We start from the raw sequence: 13534 nt of genomic DNA, 5'->3' as shown, positions 1-13534 counted from the left end.
CGCGCCGCCCCCGCCGTGACGCGGCCCCGGCTCCGCCTCCCCCGCTCCGCCGGCACTGGGAGCTCCCTTCGCCTGTTTGCCCTTATTTAATTTCGAGTGTGATTTTGCTATTTTTAGCGGCTGGATCCCCTCCAGTAAGGCTGGGAGCTCGCTCCGGTTTTTTTTTTTCGCCCCCTCTCCCCGCTTCTCCCCCCCCCCTTTTTTTTTTTTCCCTCGTTCCCTGCAAATGATTTTGACCCAGCTTCCTTCCTCCTGGAGCAATTTTTTTTTCCTCTCTCTTTATTATTTATATAAATACGCGGGGCCTGGCGGGCCCGGGGATGCGGGGCTGAGCCGCAGCCTCTCTCTTCTTGCAGATCCGCAGTCGCCGCGGGCGGGAGGTTCCTTCGCTCCGCGACACAGACCCGCCGGGAAAAGCAAAACCGCCAAACCGGCCCCCAAACCCACCCCGAGCACCCTGCTCCGGGATCAAGCTGCCTGTGAGTGCCGCCTTCCTCTTCCTTCTGCTGCGGGGCGCGGGGGGCGCGGGGGGCGCGGGGGGCCGGGGCTCTGCTCCCTCTCGCCGCATGCGGGGCACGATCGGCCCCGGCCGCCGGGCTTTGCAGGGGCGCGGGTGCGTGCGGCTCGCGGTGCTTCGCTTTATTACCGCTATTAATTTCTGCTATTAACGGCGCGATGCACCTGGCGGGGGGCGGCGGGCGCGGGGGTCCCGGTGCCGTGGGGGTCCCGGAGCCGCTTCCCTCCGCTGCCCCGGTGGCGGCGGCTGCGATCGCCCCGCACCGGCGGGGCCCGCACGGCCCCGGGACAGCCCGCGGGGTGCGGGGTGCGGGGCCGGGGCCGTGCGCGGGGCCGGGGCCGCGCAAGGTGCGCGGGGCCGCGGCCGGAGCGCGGGCGTGGGAGCGGGACCCGCGTGCGGGGCCGGGGCGGCGCAAGGTGCGCGGGGCCTGCGCGAGGCCGGGCCCAGCGCACGGGACACGCACACGCGGGTCGGGGCAAAGTTGCGGGGCTGGGGCTCGGCCGTCCCCGAACGGTGCTCGCGCTGCGAGACCGTGGGCCCCCCCGGCCCCGCACCCCGCCATCCACGCTGGCTCTACGCGGGGTTTTATTGCCCCCCCTTCCCCCCCCAGGACAGGGGCTTCACAAAGCCCTGATGGTGCCCTTCCCGCCTCTTTTCTTTCTCCCCCACCTCCCTCCTTCCTTTCCTTTATCACTTCCTTTTATTATGCATCCCAGGAAGGAAGGGGGGGACTTTGCTCAATGGCAGCCCCGGGGGGGGGGTCAGGGCAGCCCCACGGCGGGTCTGTGCTAAGGAGGAGCCCGCACATCGCTCCCGGCCCGCGCCCCTGCCCAACAGGCTCTTCAACTTCTGCTCCACGATTCCTTCCCCTCCTCCCTCCCCATGCCTCTGCCAGGAGGTGCGGCCGGGATCCTTCTCCAGCTGCCATCAGGCTGGATTTCCTGGGCGTGAAGAGATTTTATATCTTTTTATTAAGATCTAAGCCCCCGCCTGTCTCCCTGCTTCCCCTGGGCCGGTTCGTTTAATCTAAGAGTAGGTGGCAGGAGAGGGGGATTTGCGGGGTTATCTGCACAGAGCAGCGTAAGCCAGCACAGGCGGCCGGGAAGGCAGGAACAGGCCCAGGAGCAGCAGGAGCATCGCTCCGGGGGGACAGGTTGGCCCTCGTGCAACCCAGAGGTGACTGCTGAGAACAGCCCAGCTCGTGCTGTGGAGCAGGGGGAGCGATGGCGCTGGGGGAGGAGAGCCTGGTGGCTCAGCATCCGTAGGGATGGAGAGGGGAGGAGGTTTTCTTCCCCCTACTCCATCGATCAAGAGGCAGATGTGGCCCCTCCACCTCCAAACCGTGCAGAGATGCGCCCCCCCCCCCTCCCCTGGCCGCGGGGAGCCCGGCAGCCCCTGCCCGCATCCCCCACTGATCCTCCCTGCCTGGAAAGGTTTCTCTCTCAGCTGCTTCCTCTCCTCCATGGCAACCCAGCTGCTCCCTCCCTCCCTCCATGGCTCTGCCGCACGTGAGCGGGGCCGGAGCCGCTTCCGCCATGTGCCCGGCACGGTCCGGGCTGGGGCTGCACCCGGGAACAGGGTGTGGGCTGGGAAGGTGCTGGGGTGGGAGAGAAGCACCCTCCATCTCCAGCATCCTCCTCCTAATCCCCCTCTGCTGGAGTGGGGCATGGACCCCTCAGTCCCCCAGCACGGTTTCAGCTCTGGAGCCCTGGGGAGAGCTGTGAGGTGGTGGAGGCATGGCTGGGGTGCAGAGGCATGGTTGGGGTGCAGAGGGATGGCCGGGGTGCAGAGGGATGGCCGGGGTGCAGAGGGATGGATGGGGTGCAGAGGCATGGATGGGATGTGCACATGCTTTCCCCAGCACCAACTTTGTGGCAGCAGGCTCTGTCTCGGGGGGGCCAGACCCAGTGGTACCCCCATGGTGTGGGGGGCCCCCTTGGCATTCCCAGCTGGAGCTGCTGCGTGGGGCCCAGCCCCAGCAGGGAGAGGAGAACACAGCAGGGTGGGAGCCATGCTGGGCCCATCTGTTTCCAGCTGCGGGAGGGGGCACGGAGTGGCTCGAGGCTGTGCTGCCTCTGACAGAGATTGACTCAAAAAGAGACAAAACCCTGGCCCAGCCCGGCCAGCAGCTGGCCTTTTGCTGGCCTAAATCTAAACCATACTTCTCTTTTTTTCTAAGAGACTCCTTGAAGGGCTCTGGGATGCTGTGAGTAATATTTTCGGGGTGTTTACACGACAGCATGGTTTCTGTCTCCCAAAAAAAAAAAAAAGACTCCGAGGGTGGTTTTTGTTGTTGTTGTTCTGCACTCATGAGTCACTTCCAGAGGGGAGCGGGAGCTGACGCCTGTTTTTTGAAAAGCCTCAGAGGTCTGAGCGTGGCTCCTCACACTGCACGTCCTGCCCACACCCACCCCAGCTGCCCCAGTGAGGCTCAGCCTCCCGGGGGGCTCAGCACCCCCTGCCCCTGCAGCCCCCCTGTCCCAGCTGCTCCAACACCATCCAAATTGGAACCAGTTGCTCAAAACTGAGTGTTGTTATCCCAGAGGTAGGAGGGTGCCTCTGTCAGCACACACAGACTGGGCACACAACCTCATACCTGCCTCTCCCTGTTCCTGCTGGGAATCCTCAATCCCCACTCCAGGCAGAGGTCCCTGCATGGCCACAGTCACCTGGCTGAGCAGCAGTGCAGGTGCCCTGCACAGGGTCAGGGGCTGTGGCAGTGATCCTGCTCCTTCCATTCCCAATCCCATCCCTCCTGGTTCCTAGGCCAGGAGCTGGGTGTGGAACCACCCCCACAGCTCTGGAAAAGCAGGTTTTCCCTGCACTCCTGGGAAGCAGCGAGGTGGAGAGCCCTTTCCTCTGTGGGATTTCTCCAAGAGCAAGGAAAGCTGCCCAGCCCTTGGGGACATGCATGGGGGGGGCACAACTCAGCATCCCCAGGACAAGTGCCAGGCAGTGCCTGTCCCTAATCCCAGATGGAGAATGGGCAGGGGTCCAGCACCTTCTCTGGGTACAGCAATGCTGGGTGTCAAGATGGGGTGGGAGCAGGGCTGCAGGAGCCTGTGCCCCCCCTCCAGGGCCCTGGCACCCCTTGGGCATGCCCAAGGGCCCTGGTACCACCACTCATCCTGTCCCAGCTTGCTGGTGCAGCAGCACATCTGGGATTCCAAGGACTCCAGATTAAACCTGGAGCCGCTCTCCTCTTTTTGGGGAAGGGGGTTGGGCGGGAAGGGCTGGCCAAGCTGCTGCTCCCCAGTTGCCTGAGGGGGCCCCGGGAGATGCCTCAGGGCCAGGCACTGCCTCATTACGGGGGTGGCCGTGCCAGGGCTGGGGGCAGCCAGTGCACTTTGCCCCCCAGCTGGTGCCAGCAGGGTGGAGGTGACATCTCACCTGCCCCAGTGCAAGGGCTGGGGGGCAGCAGGGCTGGCTGGCACGGTGAGCCAGAGCCACTGCTGATTGACCTTCCTCCCTCCTGCTCCTCCTCCCCACTGCCGGGACAGACAATGAGTGAATCCAGCGCCAAATCCAGCCAGCCCCTGGCCTCCAAGGGGGAAAAGGACGTGTCGGAGAAGAGGGGCCGAGGGCGGCCCAGGAAGAAGCCACAGGTACGTGAGGTGCCCTGGGAGGAAGGGGGTGACAGGCACCCCGGGGTATGGGCAGCAGGGAACCCCCTACCCCTGCATCCCCCAGGCAGGGCTGGGGGCACACCCAGTGCAGCCCCCACTGCCCGCTTTGGGCAGCACCTCCCCAGTGCTCACCAGCAGCAAAACCCTCCTGGGGGGCTCTGGAGACCCCCAAGTGCTGCAGCATCCCAGAGCTGCTCCAGGGCTGGGCTGGGGGCTCCCCTGCCCCTCCCCAGGCCCTGCTGAACCTGCCTTTGCAGATGGGCTAATTAAAGCCCCATTAGCAAAAGCTGCTCAGAGGGATAAGATGCTGCTGGAGCCTTTATAGTGCCAACCCCCCCTTAGTTCCCCCGGGGCAGGTGGAGTTTGTGCACATCGTTTTCCTGCAGAAAAGGCGATTTTTGAGCTCCCTGATGCTTCCTTGGCTGTGGCACTGGCAGCAAGCAGGGTCTGGGCTGAGGAGCTGTGGGGAGCTGAGCAGCTCATGCTGGGGGGGGGACAGGTCACATACAGCCGGCTGAAGGACACACAGGAGCCTGTGCCTGGTGCCTGATCTCCAATCCCAGTGCTCCCAGTACCACATGCAAGAGCATCTCTGCCCTGTCAGGGTCTGCTGGGAAGAATGGGACTCCCAGGCAGAGCATCCTGGGGTGCACTGGGAGCCACGCTGGGCATGCAGCCCCCCTCTGTTCTTCCTCCAGCAGGAGCCCAGCGATGCCTCGACCCCCAAGAGACCCCGTGGACGGCCAAAGGGCAGTAAAAACAAGGCCACCCCAAAGGGCAGGGTAGGTGCCTGGGGACGGGGCTGCTCCAGCCAAGTGCTGGGACCACAGGTCCAGTTTGAGTTCAGTTATGGACAATTCTGGGCAGATCTGCCCCTGGGAGGGGGGGTCTGGGCACTGGCTCCCAGGGAGGGCAAAGGGGGCCGGGGGGGCCGTATGTGTCAGCACGAGGACACCAAGACAAACCTGTTTGCAAAACAGCGACTCACATCCTGCACCCACCTCGTGACTCACGGGGCATCCTGGGGCCGGGGGGGGCTGGCAGCAGCACCCCAGGAGATGCCACTGGGGTGATGAATCTGGCAGTCACGGGGGGGAGGAAGGGGAAGGCTGGACACTCCCCCACCCCCACCCCCCCAAACAGTATCCCAGGGACAACCTGACCAAAATGCCCTTTTTTTTGGTTGTTGTTGCTCAGAAAACTGCAGTCACACCAGGGAGGAAACCTCGAGGGCGGCCCAAAAAAACGGTGAGCAGGCTTTTTTTCCCTTCCCCCTCTTACCTGGCAGGGTGCTGCGCACTTTGGGGGCACAGCATCCCCTGGCTGGCCCTATGAGGATGGGTGGATGCTGCCGGGCTGGAGGAGTGCAGAGCAGTGACCAAGCAGGGGACACAGGGTGGGCTGTGAACCCAGCTGTACCCTGGGGCTGGGCTTTGGGTGGTCCCAGCCCCAGGAGCAGCGTAGAGGTGGCTGGTCCTGCCCCTGGGGTCGTGCTGGCCCTGGCACTGTTGCCAGCACGGTTCCTGCGGGCACAGCCACCCCATTCCCTGAGCCTTCCCTCCTCCATTCCATTTTCTCTCCTTTCCCCCTTGGCTTGCAGCCGAGGTGAATGCGGGACACCCACGAGCATCACCAGAGTGGCTTCATCTCCTTTCCCTGCCTGGCCCAGATTTTGCTCCTTTTCCCACTGAACTTCCTTGCAGAGTGTGAGGGGTTGGGAGCAGCCAGGGCTGCAAACCCGGGGTTGCATCCTGGGATCTCCTGCACTGGTGTCACAGTGCCGGGGGCCATTTGGGGTCCCAGGGCAGGCAGCCAGTGTGAGGGGTGGGAAGAGCCCGTCCTGTGCCAGTGGGGCCGTGCTGGGGACACGGTGTCCCCCTCTAGTGTCCCCCTCTGGTGTCCCCCTCTGGTGTCCCCCCCGGGTTTCTGTGAATGAAGCGGGAGGAAGCGGGGGCTGGTGTGACTCAGGCTCACTCAACCCTGAGTCACCGCCCGTGTGGGGTCACGGCCACCCACCCCAGTGTGCAGGGCTGGACAGGGACACCCGGTCCTGCCACCACCCCCAGTGGGGGGCCACTGGGGACCTGGCTGTGGCCTGGGGACTGCAGTCCCACCCTTGCACGTGTCAGGGCACCTGGGGTGTGCAGTCCCCCCTCCTCGCTGTGAGCCCACCCAGGGGGCTTCCTACCTGGGATTTAATCTGCAACAGTGGAACCCGGAGTCAGGGCCAGTCCTTAAACCCAGGAGGGTGCTGGTGCCTCAGTTTCCCTCGTTGCACAAGGGGTGTGATGTGACCGGTCAGCCCTTCGTCCAGGGAAAATGGAGTGGCACCATCAAACACACTCCCTTGCCTCGCAGCAGCAGGTCCAGGAGGAGGTGAACATTTCCCAGGAGTCATCCGAGGAGGAGCAGTGACACCTCCTGAGCCGGCGCTACCTCATCGCCCGACGGCCCCGCGGCGGCCGGGTGAGAGGGACCGGGAGAGACCCACTGCACCGCCCTGGCTTCCTCCTCCTCCGCTCCCTCCTCACCCTCAGACAACGGCAGCACTGGAAAATGGCCCAACCCGGGCGGCCCCTGCAGCCCCCGCCCGGGGGGGCACCTGCCCTGGCTCCCCCTCCCCAGCACTGGGGTTTGGGGCAGCCCCACTGGTAAGGGGGGGCCTGGCAGAGAGCCGGGGCTGGGACCCCCCACCTTCGCTGCCCCCACGCAGTGATCTCACCCAGCCGAAGTGGATGCTGGTTGCCCCCTCCTCCCCCCCCCAGCATCAGGCTTTGCCCTGGGGCCTCTGCGGAAAAGAGAGTGGGGGCAGCAAAGGTGAGACCCCCAAATGCATTAGACCTTTGCTCTGGCCTATGGCTACCCTGGGCACCCCTGCACCCTCCCAGTCCCGGGTGACTGCACGGTGTGTGGGAGCAGCTCCCCCGGCGCTGCCGAGGCCCGGAGCCCGTCCTGGGGGGACCCGTGCAGGGCCAGCTTGGGGCAGCCCTTTCCTCATAGGTTCTGGTATAGATATATATTTTTTTTTAGTACTTTTTTTCCTTTCATTCACAACTACCTCTGGATATTTAAGTTCCACTCTCTGAACTCACAGACGTGCTACTGCGCTGCTGGGGCACCGTGGGCTTGGTGGTTCCTGTTTCGGGGTGTTGCTGGGGGCCGTGGGGCATTTTTTTTTTTTTCCCCTCCCCTTTTATTTTGGGCTTTGTTTTTCTTTTTTAAAGTTGTTGTTTTGAGGTCTAGGTTTGCTCTATTGCTCCAGGGGATTGAGGCTGGCAGGGCAGTGGGGTGGGGGGACCGTGGGGTGCTCCCCCCCCCACGCTGCCCAGGCATGACGGCTGCAGCGGGACCGGAGGTCGGTGCCGGGCGGCCCCGGCGGGAGAGAATCGGGGTTTGGTTTGGGTTTTTTTTGGTTCACTGTTAATGACCTTTTGGGTTCCTATTTGCAGTTACTTGAATAAAACATTTTATGGACGTTGGACGGCTCTGCCCCGGGCCCTGGCTGGGGGGGCAGGTGGGTTCCACATGTGGCTGCTCCACACGGCACCTTCTCCAGGGGCACATCCGTGCTGGTGGCAGCCACCGGCCATCCCTGGGCAGGGGCAGGAGCTGCTGATGCAAACACAAACATGCAAAGCCCCCCTGCCCCCAAACTCCCCCCCGTGGCTGGGGTGGTGCTGCTGAACCCCCAGCCCCACGTGGAGCCCCACGGCCAAAGGCAGAGACATTTATTTGCTCCATCTCCCCCCGGGCATCCCACAGTGTCTGGAGCCCGCTGTTCCCTGCCAGGCCCTGCTGCCCCACCTTGAGCCTTCCAAGGGGCTGCTGGAGCAGTTCAAGCAAAAAAAAAAAAATGGCAAAACCAGGTGCTGAGGTGGGAGATGTCCCTGCCGGCCAGTGCTGGGGTGGGGGTTGCTGGGGGCACCACTGCGGGCACGTCCTGCCCGTCCCACGGCGCCAGCACCGTCCTCCCTTCCCTCCCGTGGGCAGGATCTGGTCCTGGTGCTCCAGGTGAGGTCAGGCCCTCCAGTCCCTGCGTGGGGGCCGAGGGGGCGAGAGACCCCCCCAGCCAGGCACCACCTGCAACAGAGAGGGTCACACGTGCACACCGGGCACGGGGGGAACGAGGGGCCCAGCCCAGACCCCCCCACACCCAGCAGGGCATCACGGTGCGTGGGGGAGCCCTGGGCTTGCAGGCACCAGCTGCGCAGCCCAACCCTCCCAAAACCCTCTGGGTTACACCCAAAGCTGTCTCCCCCGAGGTTAGACTCGATCTTAGAAGCCTTTTCCAACCTTAATGAACCCGGAGCTCCCTCGGGACAGGCACCTCACTTGCTGCTGCTTACATTTCTCATGGAAAACCTGGATAAGAACCCATTCCCACCCACCTGAGCCTCCTCGGCCTCCACCAGCAGCTCCTGCTCGGACTCGGGCGGCTCCTCGGCCGGGTCGTAGCTGTACATGGGCAGCAGCCGGTGCCGCAGCCGCTCAGACCTGGGGGGGGGTTGGCGGTGAGCGGTGACCCCGCAGCCCCCCCGACCCCCAGCCCCCCCGACCCCCAGCCCCGCGAGCCCCCCTCACCTGCGCTTCTTCTGCACGTACATCACCTGCGGGGAAAGGCATCAGCGGCGCGGGCTCGGGGGGCGCCGGTGCCCCCCAGACCGCCCCCCGCCCGCCCACTCACCGCGGCCAGGACGGCGCCGAGGAGGGTGAGGAAGAGGAAGGGGCCCAGCACGGAGCCCACCAGCGAGTCGCCCGCCGTGCCCGGGGCCGTGGGGGCCGTCGCGTTGCTCATGGCCCAGCGCGGGCTCCTGCCCGCATTGGGGACGCGGGTGCCCGGCCCCAGGGCGGGACCCCTGCAACCCACACCTGCCCCGGGAGTGACCCACTGCAGGGAGTGACCCATGGCCCGGGAATGACCCACTGCAGGGAGTGACCTCCCCACCCCGGGAGTGACCCACTGCAGGGAGTGACCCACGGCCCGGGAATGACCCACTGCAGGGAGTGACCCACCGGCCGGGAATGACGGACGCACAGGTAATAACCACCTGCCCCGGTAATGAGCCCCCGCTCGGTAATGACCCCTCCCCGGTAATGACCCCCCCGGGAACAGCCCCTGGGGGCGGACACCCCGCATCCCCCTCTGGGCAGAGCTTGGCCGGGGGGGCTCCGCCTCCACCAGCGGGAGGACCGGTGGGACCCCCGCACGGGGCTCTGCCCCGCACCCCCAATCCCCCCCCAGGGTGACCCCCGACCGCCGCACCCCCAATCCCGCCCCATTCCCGGGACACCCCTCGGACCCCGCACCCCCAATCCCGCCCCATTCCCGGGACACCCCTCGGACCCCGCATCCCCAATCCCGCCCCATTCCCGGGAAAGCCCTCGGACCCCGCATCCCCAATCCCGCCCCATTCCCAGGACACCCCCCGACCCTCACTCCCCCCCCCGGATCCCGCGCGCCCGGCCCCGCCCACCTGCGCGCGCCGCCCGCACCCGGAACCCGTGACGATGGGCGGGGCCGGGCGCGCGGGGGGCGGGGCCAGGGGCGGGGCCTGGCGGCGCGGCCGGCAGGGGGCGCCAGAGACCGGTCGGGGGGGGCCGGGAAAAGGGGGAAGGAAATCCCGGGAAAAGGAGGAAGGGAGGGAGGGAAAAGGGGGAAAGGAAAAGGGAAGAAAAGGCCCCGGGGGGGGCCTCCCTCCCCTCCCAGGGAGAGGAGAGCAGAGGGTTGGGTGGAGGGACAGACAGATGTAGTGAGTGCACAGCTGGGGGCATGGGCGGGACAAGAGACAGAGGGATGGATGGATGGAGCAGGATGGGTGGATGGATGGATGGATGGATGGATGGAAAGGGACCGATGGACAGAGGGATGCAGATGTAGGTACGGCGTGAGCCAACAGCCCCCGTGCCCAGGGCAGACGGGGGTCCCGGGAGGTCCCGGAGAGTGCAGGGTCACGGGCAGGGTCCCCCACGTCAGGGGCTGCTGTGGGTCCCTGGCCGGGGCTCCTGCTGTGGCCAGTCCCCCCCAGACTGGACCCCGGGCAGGGCTGTCACGGTGATGGCGGTGCCACCCCGGCTGTGGCAGTGGCCCAGCCCTGATCCCGGCCCGGGTTAATCCGCTTTGCCTGCGGGGACCAGATGGCCCCGCTAAGTGGGTCAGGCAGGAGCGGGGACACCGGGGAGCACCGGGCCCCCCTGCACTTCCCATCAGCTGCAAAACAGTCATCGAGTGAAAGGAGGGGAGAGAGGGACCTGGACACAGTGCAGCTGGGGGGACACGACTGCTGGTGCCTGGACTGGCAGCGGGACAGGGCTCGGTGTCACCGCGGAGCAGCCGGAGCATCCTGAGCTCCTGCTCTGCAGCCTCTGGGATGAACTTGCCCATGGCAAAGGCCAGGGAGAGGCCAACAAGCCACACAGTCAGGATCCTGCCTCTTCCACTGCCCGCACCCTGCCTGTACCACTGTGTGTACTGTTGCCTGCACCCTACCTGTTCCACTGCCTGTACTGCTGCCTGTACTCTGCCTGCACTGCTGCCTTCACCCCCTTCCCAGCCCATGCCGTTTATTTTCCCCTCCCCAGCCTGGAAAAGGACACCAGCTGTCCCAAGAGTGGCCGAGCTGCTGTTCCCCGTGTCCCACTGTCCCCGGTGGTTCCACTGGCCCCACCAGCCCCCCCTCCCCAGCAATTGCACTGGTTCCATTGTCCATGTTGACCCTCCCTGCCCAAGAGACCCTTCCCAAACCAGCCAAGCCCCCCCAGCTCCCCCCACTCACCACTGCAATGGGGGAGCCACACAGCAGGACAGGACCCCTAGGTCCCCCCAGCCCCCAAATCCCCCACTGCCATGGGGGGCATTGACACCCCACAGGCCTCCCACGTTGCCACCATCTGCCACTGCCTGCCCCCTCCCAGCCTGGCACTGCTGTGCCACAGCTAAAAATAAATCCAGCAATCTCTAGGAAAGTTCCTTGGAGAGCGTGAGCAGGAGCACACGGCCAGGAGGAGCACGCAGGGCCCAGGGGAAGCAGCATCCTCCGGAGCAGGCCAGGGGACCACCAAGCGGCTCCACAAGGCCAGAGCCAGCCCTGGACATCCACAAACCCACAGGACTAATTTTTTCCCATCCACTGCTGCCCAGAGTATCCAGCTGGGGAAAAGCGGAGCCGGGGCTGGGGTGGTGCAGGGGCTGCACATCCCCGGTGAAATCTCCCCCTCGCTCACTCCAGAGTGGGGGGAGGATGTCAGGGAGGCTGAGGGCAGCATTGTCCCTGCTCCTGGGGACAAGGCTCCTTCTTGACCTGGGTGGAAGGGGGCCAGCTGGCGGGGGGGGCAAATTTTTAGCAGGCGACGGAAGCTGAAATAGCAGCACAGGGTATTTGTGCCCCCAAGCCCAGCTGAGACAGCAGCCCCCAGCACATAACTGGGGAGGGCTCTGCTGAGCTGCTAAGCTCCCGTTTAAGCAGCTGAGAACAAGTGGCTGGATATCCAGCCAGTGCATCCCTCGGGCTGCTCACCCAGCCAGAAATGCCGGGGTGGGGGCCGGGTGCCGCCGTCCCCGGGGGGCACAGCCTCGCCCGCTCAGGCATTAACGGCGCCGTCAGCACAGATTAATTCTGCCCTGGGCGCCCAACACGGGGCTGACGTGCACCAGTCGCTGTGTTTTCCCTCACTGCAGCCTCACAGTGCAGGAGGAGCCAGATCCCCAAGGGAATTTGCAAAGGGTGGGTAAGAGTTGGGTCTCCAGACCAGGACACATTTACTCTGCAGGGAAATGCAGGAGCTCACCTTCGTGCCGCGTCCGCCCTGGCTGGGCCGGCAGTGCCACTGGCACTGTGGCGGGTGCTGGTGCTCTCAGTGCAGGTTCCACCAGGCCTCTTCCCACGTGCCACTTCCCACGGGAAGGACTCTCAGGAAGGACTTTGAGAAAGAGCAGATTCAGAGCCAGGACCTCTTCTGCTCCACGAGGCTCTCTCCTTAAAATGCCCTGTTTTATTGCAGGGCCATCCCTGTGAGTGAGCCCATCTCAACACCAGGCTGTTGGTGACATCCCTCCAGTTCCTCTTCCAGGCTGTGACTGTCCCAGGCCACTGCAGGGAGGGCTTTCTCCTCAGGTGACACTATTGCCTATCTCCAAGCTCACGTACGTGAGTAACAGCGCCGGGACAGACCAGGCTGGAGGCAGAGCCGTGTGAAATACTGGTGTGTTTATTGGTTGGCACTAGATTACAGCCCACGCGCTCGGCAAACTGGCATCCACGAATTTTATGGTTTTAACTTTTTACTTGACAGCTTCCCCCTTGCACACAACTCAACAGAGGAAACCCTTCCCGACAGGACCCCGACCGCCCGGCGACGGAGCGAGCGCAGAGCGGGCAGAGCCCTCTGGCCTTCCTGGAGACACTGCGGATGAAAGATCAGAACCGTGGAGGTATGTGCTACACCTGCCAGCCAGGATCAAGCAGGAGAGCACCTGCATTATCCAGAGGCTCCAACTGAGATCTGAGCCCTGAAGGAAACGGGACGTGTTTTCTACTGAACGTGTTTGACTTTGAGCAAAGGTGTCATAAAAATGAGTAAGAGAAAGTATCCACTGAAATGCTCCATTTCCAAAGTGCCTCTGCAGTTGTAAAGTGTTTCTGCAAACTATTTCACCTTAATTCATCATAACCCTCCCATGTGAATTTCACCAGGAGAAAAGAAACACCAAGCGCTGGGGTGAAGAACGGAGACCTGCAGCCAGGAGAAGAAACCCAAACAGACTACGGGAATTACAAGTCCAAAACCAATCTCAAATTCACAGAGAACTGAGCATTTCACTTATGATTCACTGAAAACACTTGAAAATCTCAGGCTTCTTTTAATTCTAATAAATTAGCAAGTTTGTTCTCTACATCAGCTTTCTTCTTCCAAACTTGCTGACACTTCCCTGTGGAAGCCAAGTGGCAAGAGCAGCATAAGGACCTCCATGAGACACCCCAACCGACCCACCAAATCCCAACTGACCCCACATCTCAACCAACCACACATCCCGACCAACCCCACCATGTCACACAAAGCAGGACACCCCAGGATCCCTCCAGGCTCTGCAGCAGCCCCACCCCAGGCCTGGACACTGGGATGACTCAGAACAGTGTCTGTGAAGGGTCAGAGCCCGTTTTCCCTCGGGCTGCTCACACCTGTCAGTGCCTGGGTCGGTGTCAGTCCCACTCAGTCAGGAGGGTGAGTTTGAAGGTACCAGCTCAGACACAAACCAGAGACAGGAAAGCCCTGAGGCTCTGACTGACCCTGGGGTTCCTATGGAGAAGGCTCAGGCAGACACGCTCACACCCGGCTCCGAGGGCTGCCAGGGAGCCCCAGCTACACAGAGCTCATGGAAAGACTGAGCAGCAAA

The 13534-nt window shown here is 63.8% G+C and overlaps 2 protein-coding genes across 6 annotated transcripts; one reads left to right on the top strand and one right to left on the bottom strand.

Annotated features, from left to right (window-relative positions):
* Window positions 1-7622, top strand: HMGA1 (high mobility group AT-hook 1). 4 transcript variants are annotated; one of them, XM_051808709.1, is made up of 6 exons: window positions 1-134; window positions 357-479; window positions 4018-4122; window positions 4842-4925; window positions 5341-5391; window positions 6502-7622. In XM_051808709.1, exons 3-6 carry the CDS (start codon window positions 4021-4023, stop codon window positions 6556-6558), a joined length of 294 nt encoding a protein of 97 aa, XP_051664669.1. In that variant the 5' UTR covers window positions 1-134; window positions 357-479; window positions 4018-4020; the 3' UTR covers window positions 6559-7622. The 4 variants fall into 4 exon arrangements, with proteins under 4 accessions (XP_051664669.1, XP_051664667.1, XP_051664668.1 ...); XM_051808707.1 differs by having other exon boundaries at window positions 67-134; window positions 4845-4925; XM_051808708.1 differs by lacking the exon at window positions 1-134 and having other exon boundaries at window positions 363-479; window positions 4845-4925; window positions 6505-7622.
* Window positions 7313-9631, bottom strand: SMIM29 (small integral membrane protein 29). Of its 2 annotated transcripts, XM_051808705.1 has the most exons (5): window positions 9618-9631; window positions 8828-9012; window positions 8725-8750; window positions 8532-8637; window positions 7313-8223 (listed from the first exon to the last, which is right to left on the bottom strand). In XM_051808705.1, the coding sequence occupies exons 2-5, from the start codon at window positions 8936-8938 to the stop codon at window positions 8161-8163; spliced, it is 306 nt and encodes a 101-aa protein (XP_051664665.1). In that variant the 5' UTR covers window positions 8939-9012; window positions 9618-9631; the 3' UTR covers window positions 7313-8160. The 2 variants fall into 2 exon arrangements, with proteins under 2 accessions (XP_051664665.1, XP_051664664.1); XM_051808704.1 differs by lacking the exon at window positions 9618-9631 and having other exon boundaries at window positions 8828-9366.
* Window positions 9632-13534: the final 3903 nt, after the last annotated feature.

This window comes from Manacus candei, unplaced genomic scaffold (assembly GCF_025592945.1).
Source record: "Manacus candei isolate 608988 ecotype Guabito, Panama unplaced genomic scaffold, ASM2559294v1 h1tg000073l, whole genome shotgun sequence".
Taxonomy (NCBI): Eukaryota; Metazoa; Chordata; class Aves; order Passeriformes; family Pipridae; genus Manacus; species Manacus candei.
Note: the sequence above shows the minus strand (reverse complement) of the source record. Positions and strands in the feature narration are given on the sequence as shown.